General features: G+C 44.0%; 1 protein-coding gene across 4 annotated transcripts; it reads right to left on the bottom strand.

Moving 5' to 3' along the window:
* Nucleotides 1-236: 236 nt before the first annotated feature.
* Nucleotides 237-17,753, bottom strand: PHF7 (PHD finger protein 7). 4 transcript variants are annotated; one of them, XR_007459867.1, is made up of 13 exons: nucleotides 17,192-17,753; nucleotides 15,864-15,976; nucleotides 15,093-15,145; nucleotides 14,623-14,714; nucleotides 9,600-9,701; nucleotides 9,091-9,215; nucleotides 8,475-8,634; nucleotides 7,806-7,912; nucleotides 7,207-7,323; nucleotides 6,665-6,789; nucleotides 3,011-3,135; nucleotides 800-836; nucleotides 237-371 (listed from the first exon to the last, which is right to left on the bottom strand). XR_007459867.1 is itself a non-coding variant. In XM_049640621.1 (11 exons), the coding sequence occupies exons 2-11, from the start codon at nucleotides 15,905-15,907 to the stop codon at nucleotides 3,071-3,073; spliced, it is 990 nt and encodes a 329-aa protein (XP_049496578.1). In that variant the 5' UTR covers nucleotides 15,908-15,976; nucleotides 17,192-17,753; the 3' UTR covers nucleotides 1,355-3,070. The 4 variants fall into 4 exon arrangements, 2 of the variants coding, with proteins under 2 accessions (XP_049496578.1, XP_049496577.1); XR_007459866.1 differs by having other exon boundaries at nucleotides 237-836; XM_049640621.1 differs by lacking the exons at nucleotides 237-371; nucleotides 800-836 and having other exon boundaries at nucleotides 1,355-3,135.
* Nucleotides 17,754-17,831: the final 78 nt, after the last annotated feature.

The raw sequence follows: 17,831 nt of genomic DNA, 5'->3' as shown, positions 1-17,831 counted from the left end.
GTACCTTAATCCATCCCAACAGGGTGTGTTTCACTTCCATAAGCATCCCCTTGGACAGAGAGGGAAGACCAGGACAAGGGGACAGTTGTGGTCTGGCAAGGACTCCAAAATGAATCAACAGAGGCCTGTCTGTCATCAAATGGAGGGAACTATAGTAGTTGGAACACTCAAAGCCCAGATTGGCCTGTTAGGAGGACAAGGGGGGCTCTGCTCTCACAGATAAAGATACAGAAGAATGATGTGGCAGACCAGCAGCTTGGTTTATGGACATGACCTCATCTGTTCATGCTGCCCCCCACCCCCAGCCGATAAGAATCTGGTGCTGTTTCCTGTAGTCCAAGGGTCTCAGACAATGGTGTGAACTGCTAGGCCTGCTGGAAAGGACATTGTTTAGGGAAGAAAAAACAACACACCAGCACAAAGACAGGGCAGGACCAGTCTAAATGTAGGGACTGTTTACAAATCCCCGATTTCCAAGGGGGGAACACAATGGAGAATTGTTTTTGGTGAGGCTGGAGTCCCCTCCACAATGCTCCTGGGGGCTGGGGATGGCTTTGATGGCCCAGACAGGTCTCAGATGCTCTGAGGGGGATGGACACTGATGGCGCAGATGCCTTCCTGTTTATCAGAGGTGCTCGCAGGGTAGGGTCAAGGAACAAGTTTATACCAAAGACAAGGGGGAGGAGCCCTGGGCCTCTCTCCTTCCATATGGATCTCATGCTGTTGCACATACTAGAGGTGGTTTGCCACAGAGAAGCTAGAACGAGGTTTTGGGTTTTTGTTTTCTGAAAAATATCACCTTTTTGGTTTATGGCCTCCAATTGCCACACTGATTTCTGGAAAAAAAAAATGTACAAGGCATGAGATCCTGCCAAATCTCAGACACCTCTGGAATGGGGTGTCCTGGCTTAGTTAGTAGGGAGACTTCTCATGCCTGGGGACCCCAAAGATGCTGCAACTCACCTCCAGCCTGGGAGCACACAGGAGCTAACACAGGGTCCCTGGGGGCAGGGCCAATGGATTTGCTATTTCTCATAGCAACCTCCTGCCTGGTCCTTAGGTTAGAGCCATTGATGTCACTAACTAGAGGGAGGCCTTAGTGTGTGTGTGTGTGTGTGTGTGTGTGTGTGTGTGTGGTATATAAGGAGGGTGGGGAAAAAGAACAGAACTGTTTCACCCATGTCCTTTGCGACTGGCAGTCATTTTTTGGAGGTAGGAGGAGGGCAGCTGCAATTAGGACAATCACTTTGGGTCTGGATAGATCATGAAGGCAGACCTGTCTGAGTCTTTGACCTGGGATGAAAGTGTCATTAATAACTTTTATACTAATTTCAAAATCCAATAGGAGCATATCTCATGAATAAACACAAATGGATGTATTTAGAACAAGTGAAGAGAATTAAGTCCTATACAATCCCAGAATAGAAGCAAACTTTTTCAAACTTCCAGCTCTAAAGGGTTACAACCTTCTTCCTCAATATGCTGACAGTGCCCTCTGGTGTTTGACAGTAAAACAACAGGCTTGTGCACACAAGGTATAAGCACTTCCATCAATGCAGTAGACATCAAACTGTCTCTGAATGTGGGGTCCAGAGTCAGACACCATGAGGGGAGAAAGGTTAATAAGACAGACAGGTCCCTGCCTTTAGGGGGCTTCCAATCTAGTGGGAGAGATAGATCCACAACTGTAGGATCAGGTGGAGAATGATGCTAGCCCTAATAGGAGTATAAACAGAGACCAGTGGCAGTGCCTAAGGGTGAAGAAATGGCCCTTAGGCTGGATTCAACAGGCTGAGGATAAAGGTTATGTATGGCTCTCCAGAGTGCAGACTTCATGCTCAGGGCCAGGGTTCCAGGGTAGCCAGGGCAGAGTGCCTGTGGGTGGGGTATCCAGGAAGATGCAGAAGAGTAGGGCCATATTTGTGGAAGGCCTTGCTTGGATGTCAATCTCAGCAGAGCCATTCTAAGTAAAGAGCTAGCAGATGTTTTATGGCAATTAGCATAAGGGAAAAGAGTGGATGTGTCAGCAAAGCAAGTGGACATAGGAACCCATGAAGACAGAAGGCTTTTCCTGCAGTCCTCTGAGGCACAGGGGTCTAGAGCTGAGCCCTGGCAATTGGGATAGTGAGGAATGCAAATGTTTGTAAAACACTCAAATTGATAAGAAAGAGGTTGGTTGAGGATAAAGGGAAATAGGAGGAATTTCTGGGATTCTGGCCTTAGTTTATGCTTCCTACAAAGGTAAGAATTAGAGAAAATAGAGAAGGTGCTTTGGGAATTTTTATGTAACATCTATTTCTACCCTCCTCAAGTGAACTATTCGTTTTAGGACCTAAGTTATAAAACACTAATTATTTCTAATAGACACACCATTTGTGAAAACACATATTTAAAACATACAAGATGAGCCTGGGGCACCTTGTAGCTCCAAAAAGTAAAGAAGTGCTCAGAAAAACAACAGAAAAAAAAAAAAAACCCACACAATAATAGTGGTATGTGAAAAGGACACAGGAACTCCCAGTGGCCAAAGCTAGAATAATTTGAGCAACAAAATAAATCAAGTAGTACTGGATTATAACTCAGAGTATACTATACATATCCCTAAGTCTAGACTGATATAAACAAACGACTGGATAAATAAATGGGAGAGAATAGGTAAATATCCCATGCAGAAGAATTCCAAATAATTAGATATTCTGTCCTCAAGGAGGGAGGGGGCATAAATCCCCGCTCATTAATTGTGAGCTACACAGAGTAACTTTCTTCCAAAAGGCACAGTCTGGAAAGGGGGGGAAAAGAAGTAACTTTACACTGGAGAAACCTGACAAACACTCCTTGACCAGGTGATCAAGGTCACCATCAGCAGAAGACTTGTTGACAGAATGTAATTTGGATATGATGTGATGACAACAGCACTTTACCTGTGTGCTCTCCCTCTCCCAGGCCCATAATCCTGGTCTAATCATGAGAAAAACATCAGGCAAATTCAAACTGAGGGCTCTCAAAATACCTGACCAGTACTCCTCAAAACTGCCAAGGTCATCAAAAACAAGGAAAATCTGACAAACTGTTACAGCCAAGAGGAACCTAGGGAGACATGACGACTCAATGCAATGTGGTATCCTGGATGGGATCCTGGAACAGAAAAGAGACATTAGGTAAAAACTAAGGAAATCTAAATAAACTTTGGGTTTTAGTCGATAATAATATATTGTTCATTAATTGTAACAATGTACCATATTAAGACGGTAATAGCGGGGAAAACCGGGTTTGGGATATTTGGGGACTCCCTGTACTATCTTCACACTTTTTTTTTTTTTGTAAATCTAAAACTATCCTAAACTAAGAGTTCATTTAAGAAAAAAAGCCCTGTTTAAGAAAGAAAGAAAGAAAGAAAGAAAGAAAGAAAGAAAGAAAGAAAGGAGAGAAAGCCCTGTTATTTAGTGGAGAATGACTGATTAGGCCCAGATGAAGAAGAGAACATTTCAAAGTTGGGGACTTTCCAATCTACAAGAATGGTATTGGCTATTAATATAAATGGAGAGTAAAGGTATAGAGATGAAGAAAAAGTTAATGGGTGGGAGTGTGTGCACGCGCACGTGTGCTGTTCCCATAAGAACATGCTAGGTACTCATAAGATGTTCAGGGAGCTGAATGTCTGGGTGACAAAGGCACCCCAACCCCCCACCCCCACCACAAGCTCTACCTCCCATCCACTGCAGCTGGAGCCCAGAAAGCGCTATTAGAGGCCCCCTACTTTCAGTTAAGATGGCGCCTCTCACACTTGAGTAGTATACAAGTGGATTTTTTTTTAAATTTTTACTTTTTGAGAGAGTGAGATCTGGGGAGGGGCAGAGGAAGAGGGAGAGGAAGAAAGAGGGTCTTAAGCAGGCTCCCATGCCCAGCGTGGAATCCAACATGGGGCTCGATCTCATGACCGTGAGATCATGACCTGAGCCAAAATCAAGAGTCAGACACTTAACTGACTGAGCCACCCAGGTGCCCCACAAGTAGATTCAAAGATACTACCCCAGATGTCTTGAGAATATGCCTGGTGACCCAAGTTACAGAAATTCTAGATTAAGAACTAAAGTCTTAATCTTGGAAGTGTCTTTCAGTTGTGAATTATAAGAATTAAGTCTTTAGGATAGGTAAAAAATGGATTTTTGAAATGAAAATCCACAATTTAAAAACTCTTCTGTCTCTTGCAGAGCTCTGACAAGGTGTCCTTGGAAGCCAGGCTAGGAAGCACAACACTGAGTCATCAAAATCACCAGAGAGAAAAGGAAGAAAAAAGGCTCAGTCGTGGGTAGCCCTGGGGTGTTAGCTGTGCAGTAGGTCCAGTGAGCAGTGAGCTCTAGGAGGCAGGTCTTCCAGAAAAGAAGGGCAGCTGATAGTGACCTGATGTCTGGCCTATGAGGGAAACCGTATTTTGAGGTAATTGTCATGTGGAACATTTGAGAATTAGCCACAGGTACATAGCAAATTGAGCAATTAACAAAGAGATAGGAATTCATTTCAGGAAAGAACCAATGTCCAAGAGAGGAAAAATAATCCTAGTGTACTGCCTGGCTCAGAAGTAACAGCATTTACATAGTCATAATAGGTAAACAGAAGGTTACTAACGTAAATACCGAAGGTTGATGTAACAAAGATTGTGATGCAATGATAAAAGATGGAGAGAATGAAAATGGGAAGGCTTTAAAGGTGCTAGATCCTTTAACAAAATAGGAAGTCACTAATATATAAGATTAATAAATCAAGAAATGGCTAAAAAAATGGAAGGTGGTTGGCTTTAGGGAATGGGACGAGGGTAGGGAAGGGTAATTCAAAAGACTATTTTCATTATATCTCCTTTTAGTACTTCTCAATTTAAGGCTTTTAAAATTCTGCATTACTTTACTATATACTTTAATAATAGTGGGGCGCCTGGGTGGCTCAGTCAGTTAAGCGTCCGACTTCGGCTCAGGTCACCATCTCGCGGTCCGCGAGTTCGAGCCCCGCGTCGGGCTCTGGGCTGATGGCTCAGAGCCTGGAGCCTGCTTCCGATTCTGTGTCTCCCTCTCTCTCTGCCCCTCCCCCGTTCATGTCTGTCTCTCTCTGTCTCAAAAATAAATAAACGTTAAAAAAAAATAATAATAGTAAAAAGACAAGTACCTCACCCCACACCCCATGTGATTCCAAGTGAATTTGGTCAAATCTGAAAGTGATCACTGTAAGCACCAAGGATGTTAAGTCCCCACGGGTCAGCAACATTTGAATGGAGAACCCTATCCTCCGTCATCGGTGACAACGACTCAGTGAGACCCTAAGAACTGAGTATCTGGCAAAGGTCCTGAGTTTCCCCCACTAATCTAAATCCCACAAAATTATTAAAAACAAACAAATGTGAGATAGGTTCCATTCAATTTCTCCCAAGACCTTCTGCCAGATTCCTAGCTGCCTTGTCTAATGTGGCTGTCCTGGCATGGCTCCCTTACCCGAGACAGAAATGCCTGAGTCACCAGGCAGCAAGGTTTTCAGTGGAGGTACGCTGCCGACCGCACCGCCTGAGTGAACGGAGTCCTTCCACCCAGTGTGAGCATGGCAGTCCCTGCCCTGGTTGGGGCCCAGGGCCCCAAGCCTTGCAATAGTGGCCCATTCTCAGTCCAGTGTAAACTCCTTTGTGGGCTCACCTCCCTGATGGGAGCCTGTGTTTATTTGTGCAACGATGAAATCTCTGCCCCCACCTGTAAAGTTGATTTCCCTGCAAACTGCTTCCCTCCAAAGCAACATGTCTATGTTCTAAGCTGAGAATTCTACATTTATCCACCGCATTTTATAGAGTAGAAGCATGAGTTTTCTATTTCCTCACTCTGCCCTCTGGATTCCTCCGAATGCTAGATAAATTCCAGAGTGAATTTATGAGGAGACACCAATGGAGAGAAAACCTTTATTTGCATAATAACAAACGTGGGTGAAGTAAGAAGAGGCATATGAGAACCAGACTAGGGTGGGAGAAGAGAAGAGGGCTCTCTGGGGACGAGGCAGAAAGAGCTGAGATGCTCTCGTAACCACTAACATGTTCCGAGGTTGGCATCTCCCCTGGGACTTCTCTTTCCTAGGTTCTTACTCTCACTGCTGGCCCCCTTTCCTTGTCTCACAGTCCCAAAGGGCCCCCTCTCCCAAACCCGATGGAGAAGCACAGCTTCATACCCAAATGTGCTCAGCAGCTACTACTCAGAAGCTGTTACTTGGATTTTTTGCCGCTCTTAGTGATTTTGACACCCTTGGACTGCCAGGAGTGGCCCCTCCTGCCACCAGAGGACTCTGGTTTTTCTAGTAAGTAAGGTCCTGGCCAATCAGTACAAGAAGGGCCTGGGTTCTCTTCTAGGCTGGTGTCTCTGCAGAAATGCCCCCCGGAGTGGAAGGTGCTGCTGCAGCAAGGGACGGCACCTGAGTTTTCAAGTGTGTGGTCTGTGGTGAAAGAAAGGAGGGAGAGGAAGACTCAACCCTCTGCCTCTCAGGCTCAGGTCCTAAGCCCCTACCTAGCCGCTTTCCTTCCCAAACTAAAGGCACCAACCACGAGTCCCCATCTGGCGGCAAGCCCTCCCCCTTTCCCAGGCACCACAAGTCCCCCCACCTCCACCCCAGTTCTTAGACCAGACCATCCCTCTGGTCCCACCTGTGGCTTCAGCAGAAGGTGCACACTCTTCACACTCCCATTTCTTACTGTTGGCTCTAAGAGAAGAGCAGTCTCTATGAGTTCCGTGGGATCCGCATGTAGCACACAGAATGAGGCGCCATCTCCTGCAGGAAGAGCCAAGGGTCGTGGAGACAAATATTACACTATCACTCTCGGGAGGCTAGCTACAGGCCAGGCCTTTGCCGAGGGCTTCCCAGGCATTTTTCACCATACGTTTTACCTGTGACCCACATGTGGCTGAGTGCCAAGTCCCGGACCCCGCAGTCAGGCACAGACACTCAAAAGGTGGATTTGGGAAAGAATTGGATCTGAGGGTTTCTGCCCTGGGCACAAGGAGGAGCAGGCCCTGCAGGGACCTGTCCACTTGTGCAGGAGTGAATCCTGGACTGGTGAGAATGGGACTTGAGTTCACCCTGAGGTCTGCACACAAGAGCAAGTTTCTTGCTCCTAATAACTGTGCCAAGGTCTAACTCTATGGTGGCACCAATGAGAGATCTTTCTAGCCAGGAGCCTTTCCCTACCCTTCGTCCTCAAAGCTGTCTCTGCCTTGTTCATACAGACAGATGGGGGCATCACAATGTTGGTAGCGCTGATACAACTCCGAGAAAGCCCCTGGCTCGAGTTCCCAGGCAGCATCTCTACAGTGGGAGAAGAAATACTGAGTAAGGGGCATGTAATCGGTGGTGAAACCTGGGAGGAACTAGAAAGAACTAGAGCTAGCACAGGAAAAGAGTGCAACAGGCTGCCTGACTATTTTAAACAAGATGGGCTGAGCGGCCTGACAGTGGAAGAGGGTTGAGGCAGGATAAGTGGAACATGGGGCGGGGGGGGGGGGGGGGGTTGTGTTCCTTAGTTCCCCACTGGAATTCAAGAACCAACCCACCAGGGAATTCTGATACCCAAGTACCCTTTTCAGGAACATGTCTACCCCAACCCCCATGATTCCCTCCCAATTTTTCTTTTTATAACTGAAAAGCCCTCCCTCCTTTCCTTCCCTCTTTCCCATATACAAAGGCATGGGCTGCTTCTTCATTTTCTGAACTACCCTCACACTCACCTCCTCTCTAGAAATCTAGCAACCCACTCCCTGGCTCAATCCCTGCCTTAGAGTTTCCACTACCTGTCTGGAATATGAATTCCCATTCTTAGCATTTCTTGAGGAAACTCTTCTCGATTGTTACACTGTGGACATTTGAAGAAATGCTTTGCTGATGTGTGGGCATATTTCTGTAAGAGAAACATGGAAGAGCGTTGTGTTTATAAAAACACCATCTTTGATCACCTCCTCTCCACCCCAACCCTCATTTCACAAAGAGGATGTTGTTAAGAGATCTTGACTGGAGATTTCCATTGAAGAGCTATGGGTAAGCCAGCGTGAGGGGTGCAAATCCAGGTATCAGACCAGAGACCAAGCTCAATTCAAGAAACCTCCCAGGAGTGCCTCAGCTGTCATCTCTGGCTGTGGGGCTTGGCAGTGCTGACCCGTTCGGGGTCCTTTTCCTTCTATTTCAGGAAATAAGCCTGATTTTGAGGCTGCTTGACTCATTCTAGGTTAAACTCATTTGCTCTAGCCATCCTAAGGATTTTGTTCAGTCTAAATGTTATCATGAATGAGGTCTTACAAGTCACGAGTGACGAGAGACTGGGCTGACTTTCCTCTGACTGCCTGGAACCACCCCTGCATACAGGCCTCCAGGATGGAGCACGGAAGCCGAGATTGCCTGAGCATTCCCAAGGTGCTGTGAACTAGAGAAAATGTGGGAGGTCCCCAGGGCAGAGAAAGGCCCACCTGTATGCACTTGCGGTGGTAGACAGTTTGACTACAACATGGACTCTGGATGTTTTCGACACTTGCTTGGGATAAGTCTTCACAACATAAGACACAGCTTTCCTCCCCTGCCTTCCCCTGCTGGATGTCCTGTGTTGGGCGATGTTTTCCACAAAATGATCTGTAGCAGAGTAAACAGACTTACTTGGCTCGTCGTTGATGCTGTCTTCCAGCTGCCTGGCCTAGGAAGGGCAACCACCCAGGCCGTTGCGCAGCAAACCTCCTTGCTTGTGGGGCGGAGGGGAGCAGGGGGAGGAACAGCCCACATGCCTCCTCACAGCTGTTCCCCAACTGAACTCTGGGGACTATCTCCACAGCCTTCTGTTCCTGAAAGCCCCGCTTAGCTCTGAGCAGCTGTCTAAGAACCCCAGCTGTTTGTAATTTAAGAAGGGGATGGGAAGCAAGAAGTAACCCCTGTGAAATCACCAAGCCAAGACACTGTTTCTCATTATTGAATGGTGGGACAGATTCACCAGTGAACAAAACAGGCCCGTGAGAACTGGACTCTGATTTCCTTAGTGGCCAATTCAGAGCAACTTGCGAAAGGGCAGCCCGACATTTCCCCTTCGTCACTCACTTGTACTCTCCAAAAAATTGTGAAAGGCAACCCCTTTCTTGGCCACAAGGAAGATGGAAGTTTCTGACACATTGATCCTTCTGGCAGTTGATGGCAGCTCCCTTTTTCTTGCACACAAAGCAGATCTGCAAATGAGATCCCAGGCAGTGCTCAGGGCCCCAGGAAAGACAAACAGACATTCTGTGGCACGTCACTCTATGGAAGGGAAATTCTATGGAGCAAAAGCCATTCCCTTTCCTTGGTTGACCTGAAAGCTCTGGGGGTACCCTGAAGCTGCGTTTCAAGTGGCACTAGATTATTTGTTTTCCCAGGATGTTGCTCCCTCTCCTCACTTAGGGTACTACACCCCAGAGAAGCACGCAACTTAAGAGGAGGACCAATTGGGAAATCCAGGAGTCCTTTGACTTCTAAACTAACAGGTAGGGAAAAGAACAGAAACAGGGACGATCAGAGAGGTATGAGAAGAGGCCTACCCCAAGGCCCAGGCCCCTGTACTGGGGGATTCTAACCTTCCTAGAAGCCCGGGCTGCCTCCTTTTTGATGTCTTCCGGCAAGAATCCATGGAAACCTCTGTCGGACTGGCCTCTCTGAGGCAGCTTGCTAGATAGGATCTGGGGGAGCAGTAGAAGCAGGCTGTCAACATTGATGATCAGTGAAACAGTGCAATGGGGTGAGGAAGAAGACAGGGTATATAGAGCTGGGCAGGATATACAGTGTATACGCATTTACAGGTAATTTACTTGACAAAGGGCTTACACAGAATTAACTGTGTAATGTGTTGGGTGCTCTAGGTGCTTTTCAAATCTTAACTCATTTAATCCTCATAACAACCTCAAGAGGTAGGTACTGTCATCATCCCATTTTATAGGTTACAGGACTCCAGAACCTGGGCCCTTACATACCTTTGTGCTACACTGCCTCTCATTTACTGAGGATTGCTTTTGTGTGCTGAGCCCTTTGGGGAAACAAACGCTGTGTACTGACTCATTTTATGTTCACTATAACCCTGTGATACAGATGCTATTGTGGTCCTCCTCTTTCAGAGGAGCCCCTCGAGGCACAGGATGGTAAGTGAAACGGCTGGAGCCACACAGCAAGGAGGCAGCAGAGCTGACATTCACATCCAGGCCCACAGAACCCACACTCTTAGCCCACCCACTGTACTGACCCTTGGTACAGAATATGCTTTTCTTAGAGTGTATTCTCTACAGGAAGGGAAACAGGGCTTTAAAATCTGACTGTAGTCATTCTGCCCTATTGGGGAGGGGAAGGAATTGAACTTTTCTTTAAAAACACACTTTAAAAGCCTTTTTGTTTCTGAAAAGCCCCCACAGCCGATTCTAGAATGGGAAATCAAGAAAAAAGAAGATAAACTGTTCATGTACCCATAAACTGTTATGTACGTGTATGTACACTGGAAAAATGCCAACACCCCAGCCCTACCCCAAGAATCTTCCAAAAGTACTGGGGAGGGCACTGGACTGGCTGCAGTGATTACATGTAATATATAATGGGGGCTCAGGTTATTTTATTCTGACATTATATAAGGGTGACCCTACAAGGCTAGACGACTTGAGGATGCTTGAATTACAGATTTATATTCCCAATTAGGCTTAACATATCTATGTAACACTGATTATCTCAGGTCTTTAGGACTATATGAGTGATTTCTTTTTATACTCCTATTATTAATGTTTTCTACAATGAACACCTATTATTTCTATAAACAGAAAAATCAACAGTGGAAGATCAGAAATAATCTAAATGTCCTTTAAGAGCAGTTTAATACTTTAATCCCCCATACCATGGAATACCAATTAGCTATTAAAAGAAAAAAACAGTATGTTCCATGGGGAAAGATCTTCATAAGTATTAAGAGATAAAAAAAACAAAACAAACAAAATACAAAACACTGTGTATAGTATGTTTATTTTTATGTTGAAAATGTATATGCTTGTAAAGGCATTGAGATTAGCCAAGACCTGGTACCCAAACCACACAGGACTTACAAGAGAGGAAAATCACAAACCAATCTTTCTCACAAGTATAGATGTAAAAATGAAACAAAATATTAGCAAATTGAATCCAGTACCATATAAAGAGGATAATACATCATGATCAAGCAGGGTTTATACCACAAATGCATTAAAAAATTCAATTGATGTAACAAACCACATTAACAAAAGAAAGAAGAAAAATGATCATCTCAGTAGATGTAAAAAAAAGAAAAGCATCTGAGAAAATTCAACACACATTCATGATATCCTCAGCAAACTAGAAATAAAAGGAAACTTCTTCAATCTGATTAAAAGCCTACAGTTAACATCATATTTTAATGTTGAAAAATAGGATGCTGTCTTCTGATGCTGGGAATAACACAAGGATATGTACTCACGTAATTCCTATTCAACACTAGATTGAAAGTCCTAACTAGTATAATAGGGCAAGGAGAATGAAAAGAATTTAAAGATTGGAAAAGAAGATGTGTATATGTGTGTGTGTGTATACACACACACACACACACACACACACACACACACATACTAGAGTATTACTCAACAATCAAAAAGAATGAAATCTTGCCATTTGCAACTATCAGGATGGAACTAGTGGGTATTATGCTAAGCAAAATTAGTCAGAGAAAGACAAATATCACATGACTTCACTCATATGAGGACTTTAAGATACAAAACGTGACATAAGAGAAGGGAAGCAAAAATAATATAAAAACAGGAAGGAGGACAAAACATAAGAGACTCTTAAATATGGAGAATAAACAGAGGGTTACTGGAGGGGGTGTGGGAGGGGGGATGGGCTAAATGGGTAAGGGGCATTAAGGAATCTAGTCCTGAAATCATTGTTGTACTATATGATAACTAACTTGAATGTAAATTAAAAATAAAAAATAAAATAAATAAATACATTTAAAGGTTGGAAATGAAGAAGTAGAACTGTCTTTATTCACACTACATGATTGTGTACACAGGAAATCCTAAGGCATTTACCAAAAAATTTAAAAATAAAAAAACCACTAAATAAATGAATTTAACAAAATTCCAGGATACAAAATCAACATACAAAATAAGCTGCATTTATATATGCCATCAACAAACTTGAAACTGAAATTTTAAAATACTATTTATAATAGCATGAAAGTCACAAAATATTTAGGCATTCATTTAATAAAAGATGTGCAAGACTTCACTAAAAAACATTGCTGAATAAAAAAAATAAATAACAAATAAATTAAAAAAAAACATTGCTGAGACAAAATTTACAAGGCCCAAATAAATGGGGAAATATATGACATCCATGGATTGGAAGATTCAATCTTATTCGTCAATTCTTCCCAAACTGACCTATAAATTCACTGCAACCCCAATCTCAATCCCAACAGGCTTTTTTTATTTTTTAAGGAAAAACTCACAAGCTAAATATAGATTTTCATGGAAAAGGACCTGATAGCCAAAACAATCTTAAAAAGACTGTAGAACTTCTAAATCTTGAGTTCAAGACATTATAAAGTCACAATAATCAAGACAATGCAGTACTGTTGTAAGGATGATGCACAGATCAATGACATAAAATAAATCACCCAGATCCAAAGATACATGGTTAATTGACTTTGACAAACGCACCAAGGTAATTCAATGAGTAGGCAAAGATTTCTTGGGACACACACAAAAAGCACTAATCATAAAAGAAAAAAAAAACTGATAAGCTGAACTTCATCAAAATTAAAAACATTTGTTCTTCGAAAGACACCATTAAGAAAATGAAAAGGCAAGCCACAGACTTGGAGAAAATAGTGACAAAGCATACACATGCCTGAAAAAGGATTTATATCCAGAATATATTTAAAAACTCTTATAACTTGATAAGACAAAATAGCTCTACTTTTACAAAGGAAAAATATTTGTTCAGATACTTCACAAAACAACATAAGTGAATGGCCAGTAAGCACACAAAAGAAGCTCAACATCTTAAGTCAACAGAGAAATGCAAATTAAAACTACAATGAAATCCCAGTACACACCTAATAGAATGGCTAACATGAAAAAGATCGACCATATCAAGTTCTGCACTAACTGCAAGAATATTGTGCAACCAGAATTCTCAGAAATTGCTAGTGGGAGTATAAACTGGTACAATCTCTTTGAAAAGTGATTTGGCAACTTCACATAAAGTTAAACACGCAGTTAGCATACAACCAGTAATTCCACTCCTAGGCATTTGTCCAAGAGAAGTGAAAATTCGTGTTCACAGAAACACTTGTACAGGAATAGTCATTGCCACTTTATTCATAATAGGCCTCAAATGGAAACAATTCAAATGTCCATCAGCAGATGGATAAATAAGCCAATTATGAAATATTCACAGAACAGAATACTACTAGGCGACAAAAAGGTACAAGCTACCCGTACATGCAATGACATGGGTTAATCTCCAAAATGCTGTGTTGAGCAAAAGAAGCCAGACACAAGAGTGCCAATGCTGTATGATTCCATTTATATGAAGTATAATAAAAGGCAAAAGTAATCTATGGATCAGAACGTGATGATCTCTGAGGGGACTGACTAGAAGAGTGCAGGAGGGAACTTTCCAATGATGGAAATATTTACTTTGATTGGGGCAGTGTTTACATGAGGATATACATTATATCCCCATGATATAAGAGCTTATAAAAATTCATCAAATTGTACACTTAAAATGGGTACATTCTATAGTATGCAAATTATAGCTAATTAAGAAAAAGGATAGTGCAAACAACAGCTTGAAGGACAGTTGATAGCATGTGTTTCTGGGGAGAGGGGGAAAGATTGGGAATACTGTTTTGAGAAGTATTGGGAATACTGTTTGAGAATGTACTGTTTAATTGTACATACTTTATACTGCCAGGATTTTATAGCAGGTACCTCTGGTATTACTTTTCAAAACTAGGATTAAAAAACTTTTTTTTAATATTTAGTTTTGAGAGAGAGAGAGAGAGAGGAGAACAAGTGGGGGAGGGGCAGAGAGAGAGGGAGACACAGAATCCAAAGGAGGCTCCAGGCTCTGAGCTGTCAGCACAAGAGCTCGACGCAGGGCTTGAACTCAAGAACCACAAGATCATGACCTGAGCTGAAGTCAGAAGTTTAACCAACTGGGTCACCCAGGAGCCCCTAAAAACTATGTTTTAAAAAGAAAAAAACTATTGGGGAACTTGGGTGGCTCCGTTGGTTAAGCATCAGACTTCAGCTCAGGTCATGATCTCATGGTTTGTGGGTTCGAGCCCTGCATCAGGCTCTGTGCTGACAGCTCGGATGGGGCCTAGTGCCTGCTTTGGACTCTGTGTCTCCTTCTCTCTCTCTAACCTTCTCCCACTCACTCTCGCTCGCTCTCTCTCTCTCAAAAATAAATAATAAACGTTAAAAAAAAGAAAAAAGCTATTAAGAAAAACAAACAGGGCTATAAATCTGAGGCTGGATGAAAAACAGAGAGCAGACTATATAGCAAATGCCATGAAACATTGAAAAGGAACCTTATACTCACAAGACAAAAATAATGCACGCTGAGATTGTCTTTCTGAAGAAATTCCCCCAGTTTTTCGGGATCCCCAGGTTCTCGAAGGCATAGCCGGCAAACTGGAAGAGAGAATGTTAAGAATTCAGTCTGGGAGTATAACCATCTCTCTAAATACAAGGAGGAGTCCAGTATTGGGAAGAGGACATTTTGACAAGGATGGAGGTTGGGATGAAGTGTTACATGGTATCAGTTATACATTTTGGCCACTTTTTAGGGAATTGGCTACAACTGCACACTTCATATACTTTTGTCTCAAGTGGCTTTAATTAACTTGTTTCTTGAACTTTGGAACATTTAAAAAATCAAGGACCCTGAGTTCTTCAGGATCTTAGAGAATCTGGGAAGTAGGACAGACAGAGAAGCAAGTTTGTTGCCCTACACAGGTGGCCTTTGCTGAGGTCGGAATGCGGTTGAACAGAACCTCCAGTCTTTCTTACCAGGCCCTGAAGACGGCTTCCTTTGGGTTACCCTCCTTGTCTTGGCAGATTTTCTATACAAGAGAAGGAAGAAGTACAAGGTGGTGTTTGAGGATCCTGTCGCCTACCAATGTGACATTTCCCTCAAAATGCCTCCATGGGTCTGAGGAAGGGCCAAAATATCAAAAGGCTAAGGCATCAGTTTCTTTTTTTATTGGATATTTTTTTGAAAGCACAAACCGTACCAAGTTATCTGAATTATGTAAGATTGTGCTTTTCTGTTCCCGTTGGCTGTGCTGCCCGTGTAGACTGAATGAATGCAAGAGCAAATCCCCTTTTACTCTTTTACTGTTTCTTCTGCCACATACTCTGAATCTCTGGTGGTACCATGCTCATAAAGCATCAAAAAATGATACTAAAATTGAGTGTGAATTTCCTATTGCGAAGCACTATTGCCAGTAAGCAAGAATCTACAGACGGTTCTAAAAATGGGCATTGCTCTTATGCACATTTTCCAGATGAGGAAATTGAGGCATAATGAAATGAAGTAACCTGTCCCAGGTCACCTAGTGTTAGCAAGTGTTAGAGCCAGGATATGAATCTAGGGCTCCAGTGCCAGCACTTTGTTACTAGGGACAGCCCCAGGAGCATAGGTTGCTGGGCAGCTTCCGAGGGACCACTGGTGTGTGCTTCCATACTACCCAACCTCAGCCCTCAAGGCCACACAAGTGTAGCATATGCCACAGGCCTTTGGACAATTTCTCCCAAACTCCCTTACATCACCTACTCTACCTCAGTCTTTGACGTTCCTTCTTCTTTTCTTTAATAGTCTTCATTCGCTGCTGCCTCTCTCTCCTAACTTGAATTCTTCTATACTATTATGAGGACAATACCGGCTCTTCCAGCTATAAATACAAACAGGGCTTGGTCAGCAATTTAATTCTACACTTGATTCCACAGGGTCAAAGTAATAGTGTACTTCACCTCCCAACTCATGTGACATAATAAAAGGGACCCACCCAGTATCAAGGCTAGCATTAGCCAATAAATATTAAATTGTGTTAAGAACTGTTCTAGGCATTTTACATGTGTTAACTCACAAAGACTCTCATGCAGGAGGTACCACCATTATCCCTATTTTCAAGATGAGACTGAGGCACAGAGAGGTCACAGAGAGGCACTTCCCCAAGATCAGAGTTACTGCTATCACTCAGCAGAGTAAGAATTGGAATTATTGCTTGACCTAAGTGGGTCTTTTTTTTCTTTGTGCCTACTAAATACATGAGGGAGTGGTCAGGGGGAAAAAAAAGGTTCTTTTTGCCTCCAAGTATAGGTGCCTTAATTCTACCCAGTAAAAGCTTAGAGAAGGTAGCTCTTTCCTAGTTAAAAAAAAAAAAAAAAAAAAAAAAGCCCCCGGGATTTTGACTGCCTGAAGCAAGAACCCCCCCTAGTGGGAGACAAGAGAGAACACTGACAAGTCACATCACTTTTCACCCAGCTCAGCAGGCCATTGACGTTTGGTCTGTTCCCAATCTTTGTCTAGATCTGAGCCAAGAGTAAGATGTCCCAGAGTGGAGAGGACATCCTGCCACTCCTCCCCCAACAAATGTCAGCAGACTGAAAATTTAGTTTTCATTGGTTAAAGGGGAAATCCCTGAAAGGGAAATCCCTGAAAGAGAGACAAATGAAAAAGACATAAAATCCACTCCCATGAAGGAAGGGAGAGGAGGGCAGCATTTCTTCCAAGGAGAGCTGAGTGAATCAGGTCACTCCAGGGACAGACACTCCAGCACCCATGTCCTCAGATCACAGCGGGGGAGCGTGAACATCTGCAGGGACTGTCAACTGTTCCCCATGGATACAACTACTAAGGCAACTAGCTGTTCAGAAAACTAAGACTAGACTGCTCTTCCTCTCTTTGTGTTTGTTCCATCTCCTCCTCTGACCCATGAGTTACACTTGCAGAAGTAATGACATCTGAGGGCTTCTTATTCAACAAAAGCACTTGGACGGGCTGGAAGAGGGAGGAGGGCGTGCACTAGGGGATCCACTTTAGTGGCTACTGAGCGGCTCCGGGTTGTTGGGGGGAAATCCCGGCCATCTCGCAATAGAAATAAAACCTTGAAACGTCAGTGCTTTGCATCGCTGGACCAAGACGTTCCTTGAATGGGATTCTGGGCACACTGATAGTTACGGGAAGACTCAACAATCTTCAGAGCATTTGAGGAGGGACTTTGCAAATGCCGGCTTCCACGAGCTGCTCAGTCCGAGACTTCCTAACCGAGCGGATGCTCCCTTGAAACGGTTATCAAGCTGTTTCACTGGATGAATGCTGGGTAAAGGCTTGTTGAGAAAATTAAAAATAAATTAGCTTGTTCGGCCCCGCCGCCGCAAGAATAAACAATGATTTGGAAAATACGTGTCGGTGTGGCCACAACCGTCCCCCGGAGGTAATAGCCAGAGAAGGGGCTCAAGGAGCATCCCGCGAATGCCAGACCAGGTTCATGTCGCGCCTGCCGGGCGGCTGGTGCGGGCCCGGGCCGGAGGTCGCCTCCGCCGCTCGCTCCTCCCGATAGCGCACAGGCCGCCGCTCCCGGCCGGAGCCGCCCGCCCAGCTGTCGCCGAGGGCTCTGCTGTCCGGAGCTTTATTCGTTGTCACAAGCCGTGGGAGCTACCTCACGGGCGGCCGCCCCGCGCGGTGACTGCGCCAGCGAAGGGGGCGAGCGCGCAAACGGGGGCCGGGTCACGCGCACTGCGACC

Source organism: Panthera uncia, chromosome A2 (assembly GCF_023721935.1).
Source record: "Panthera uncia isolate 11264 chromosome A2, Puncia_PCG_1.0, whole genome shotgun sequence".
NCBI lineage: Eukaryota > Metazoa > Chordata > Mammalia > Carnivora > Felidae > Panthera > Panthera uncia.
This window is presented reverse-complemented; position numbering and strand designations above follow the sequence as displayed.

What these genes read in the sequence shown, in the direction of transcription:
- PHF7 (XM_049640620.1), bottom strand. Translation starts at nt 15,907, where the DNA reads ATGAAGACTATTAAAGAAAAGAAGAAGGAACGTCAAAGACTGAG. An exon ending in GAAGCCGTCTTCAGGGCCTG is followed by an intron (nt 14,715 to 15,092) that starts GTAAGAAAGACT and finishes TCTCTCTTCCAG; the next exon opens with TTTGCCGGCTATGCCTTCGA. An exon ending in ACCTTCTGCTGAAGCCACAG is followed by an intron (nt 6,457 to 6,664) that starts GTGGGACCAGAG and finishes CTTTCACCACAG; the next exon opens with ACCACACACTTGAAAACTCA.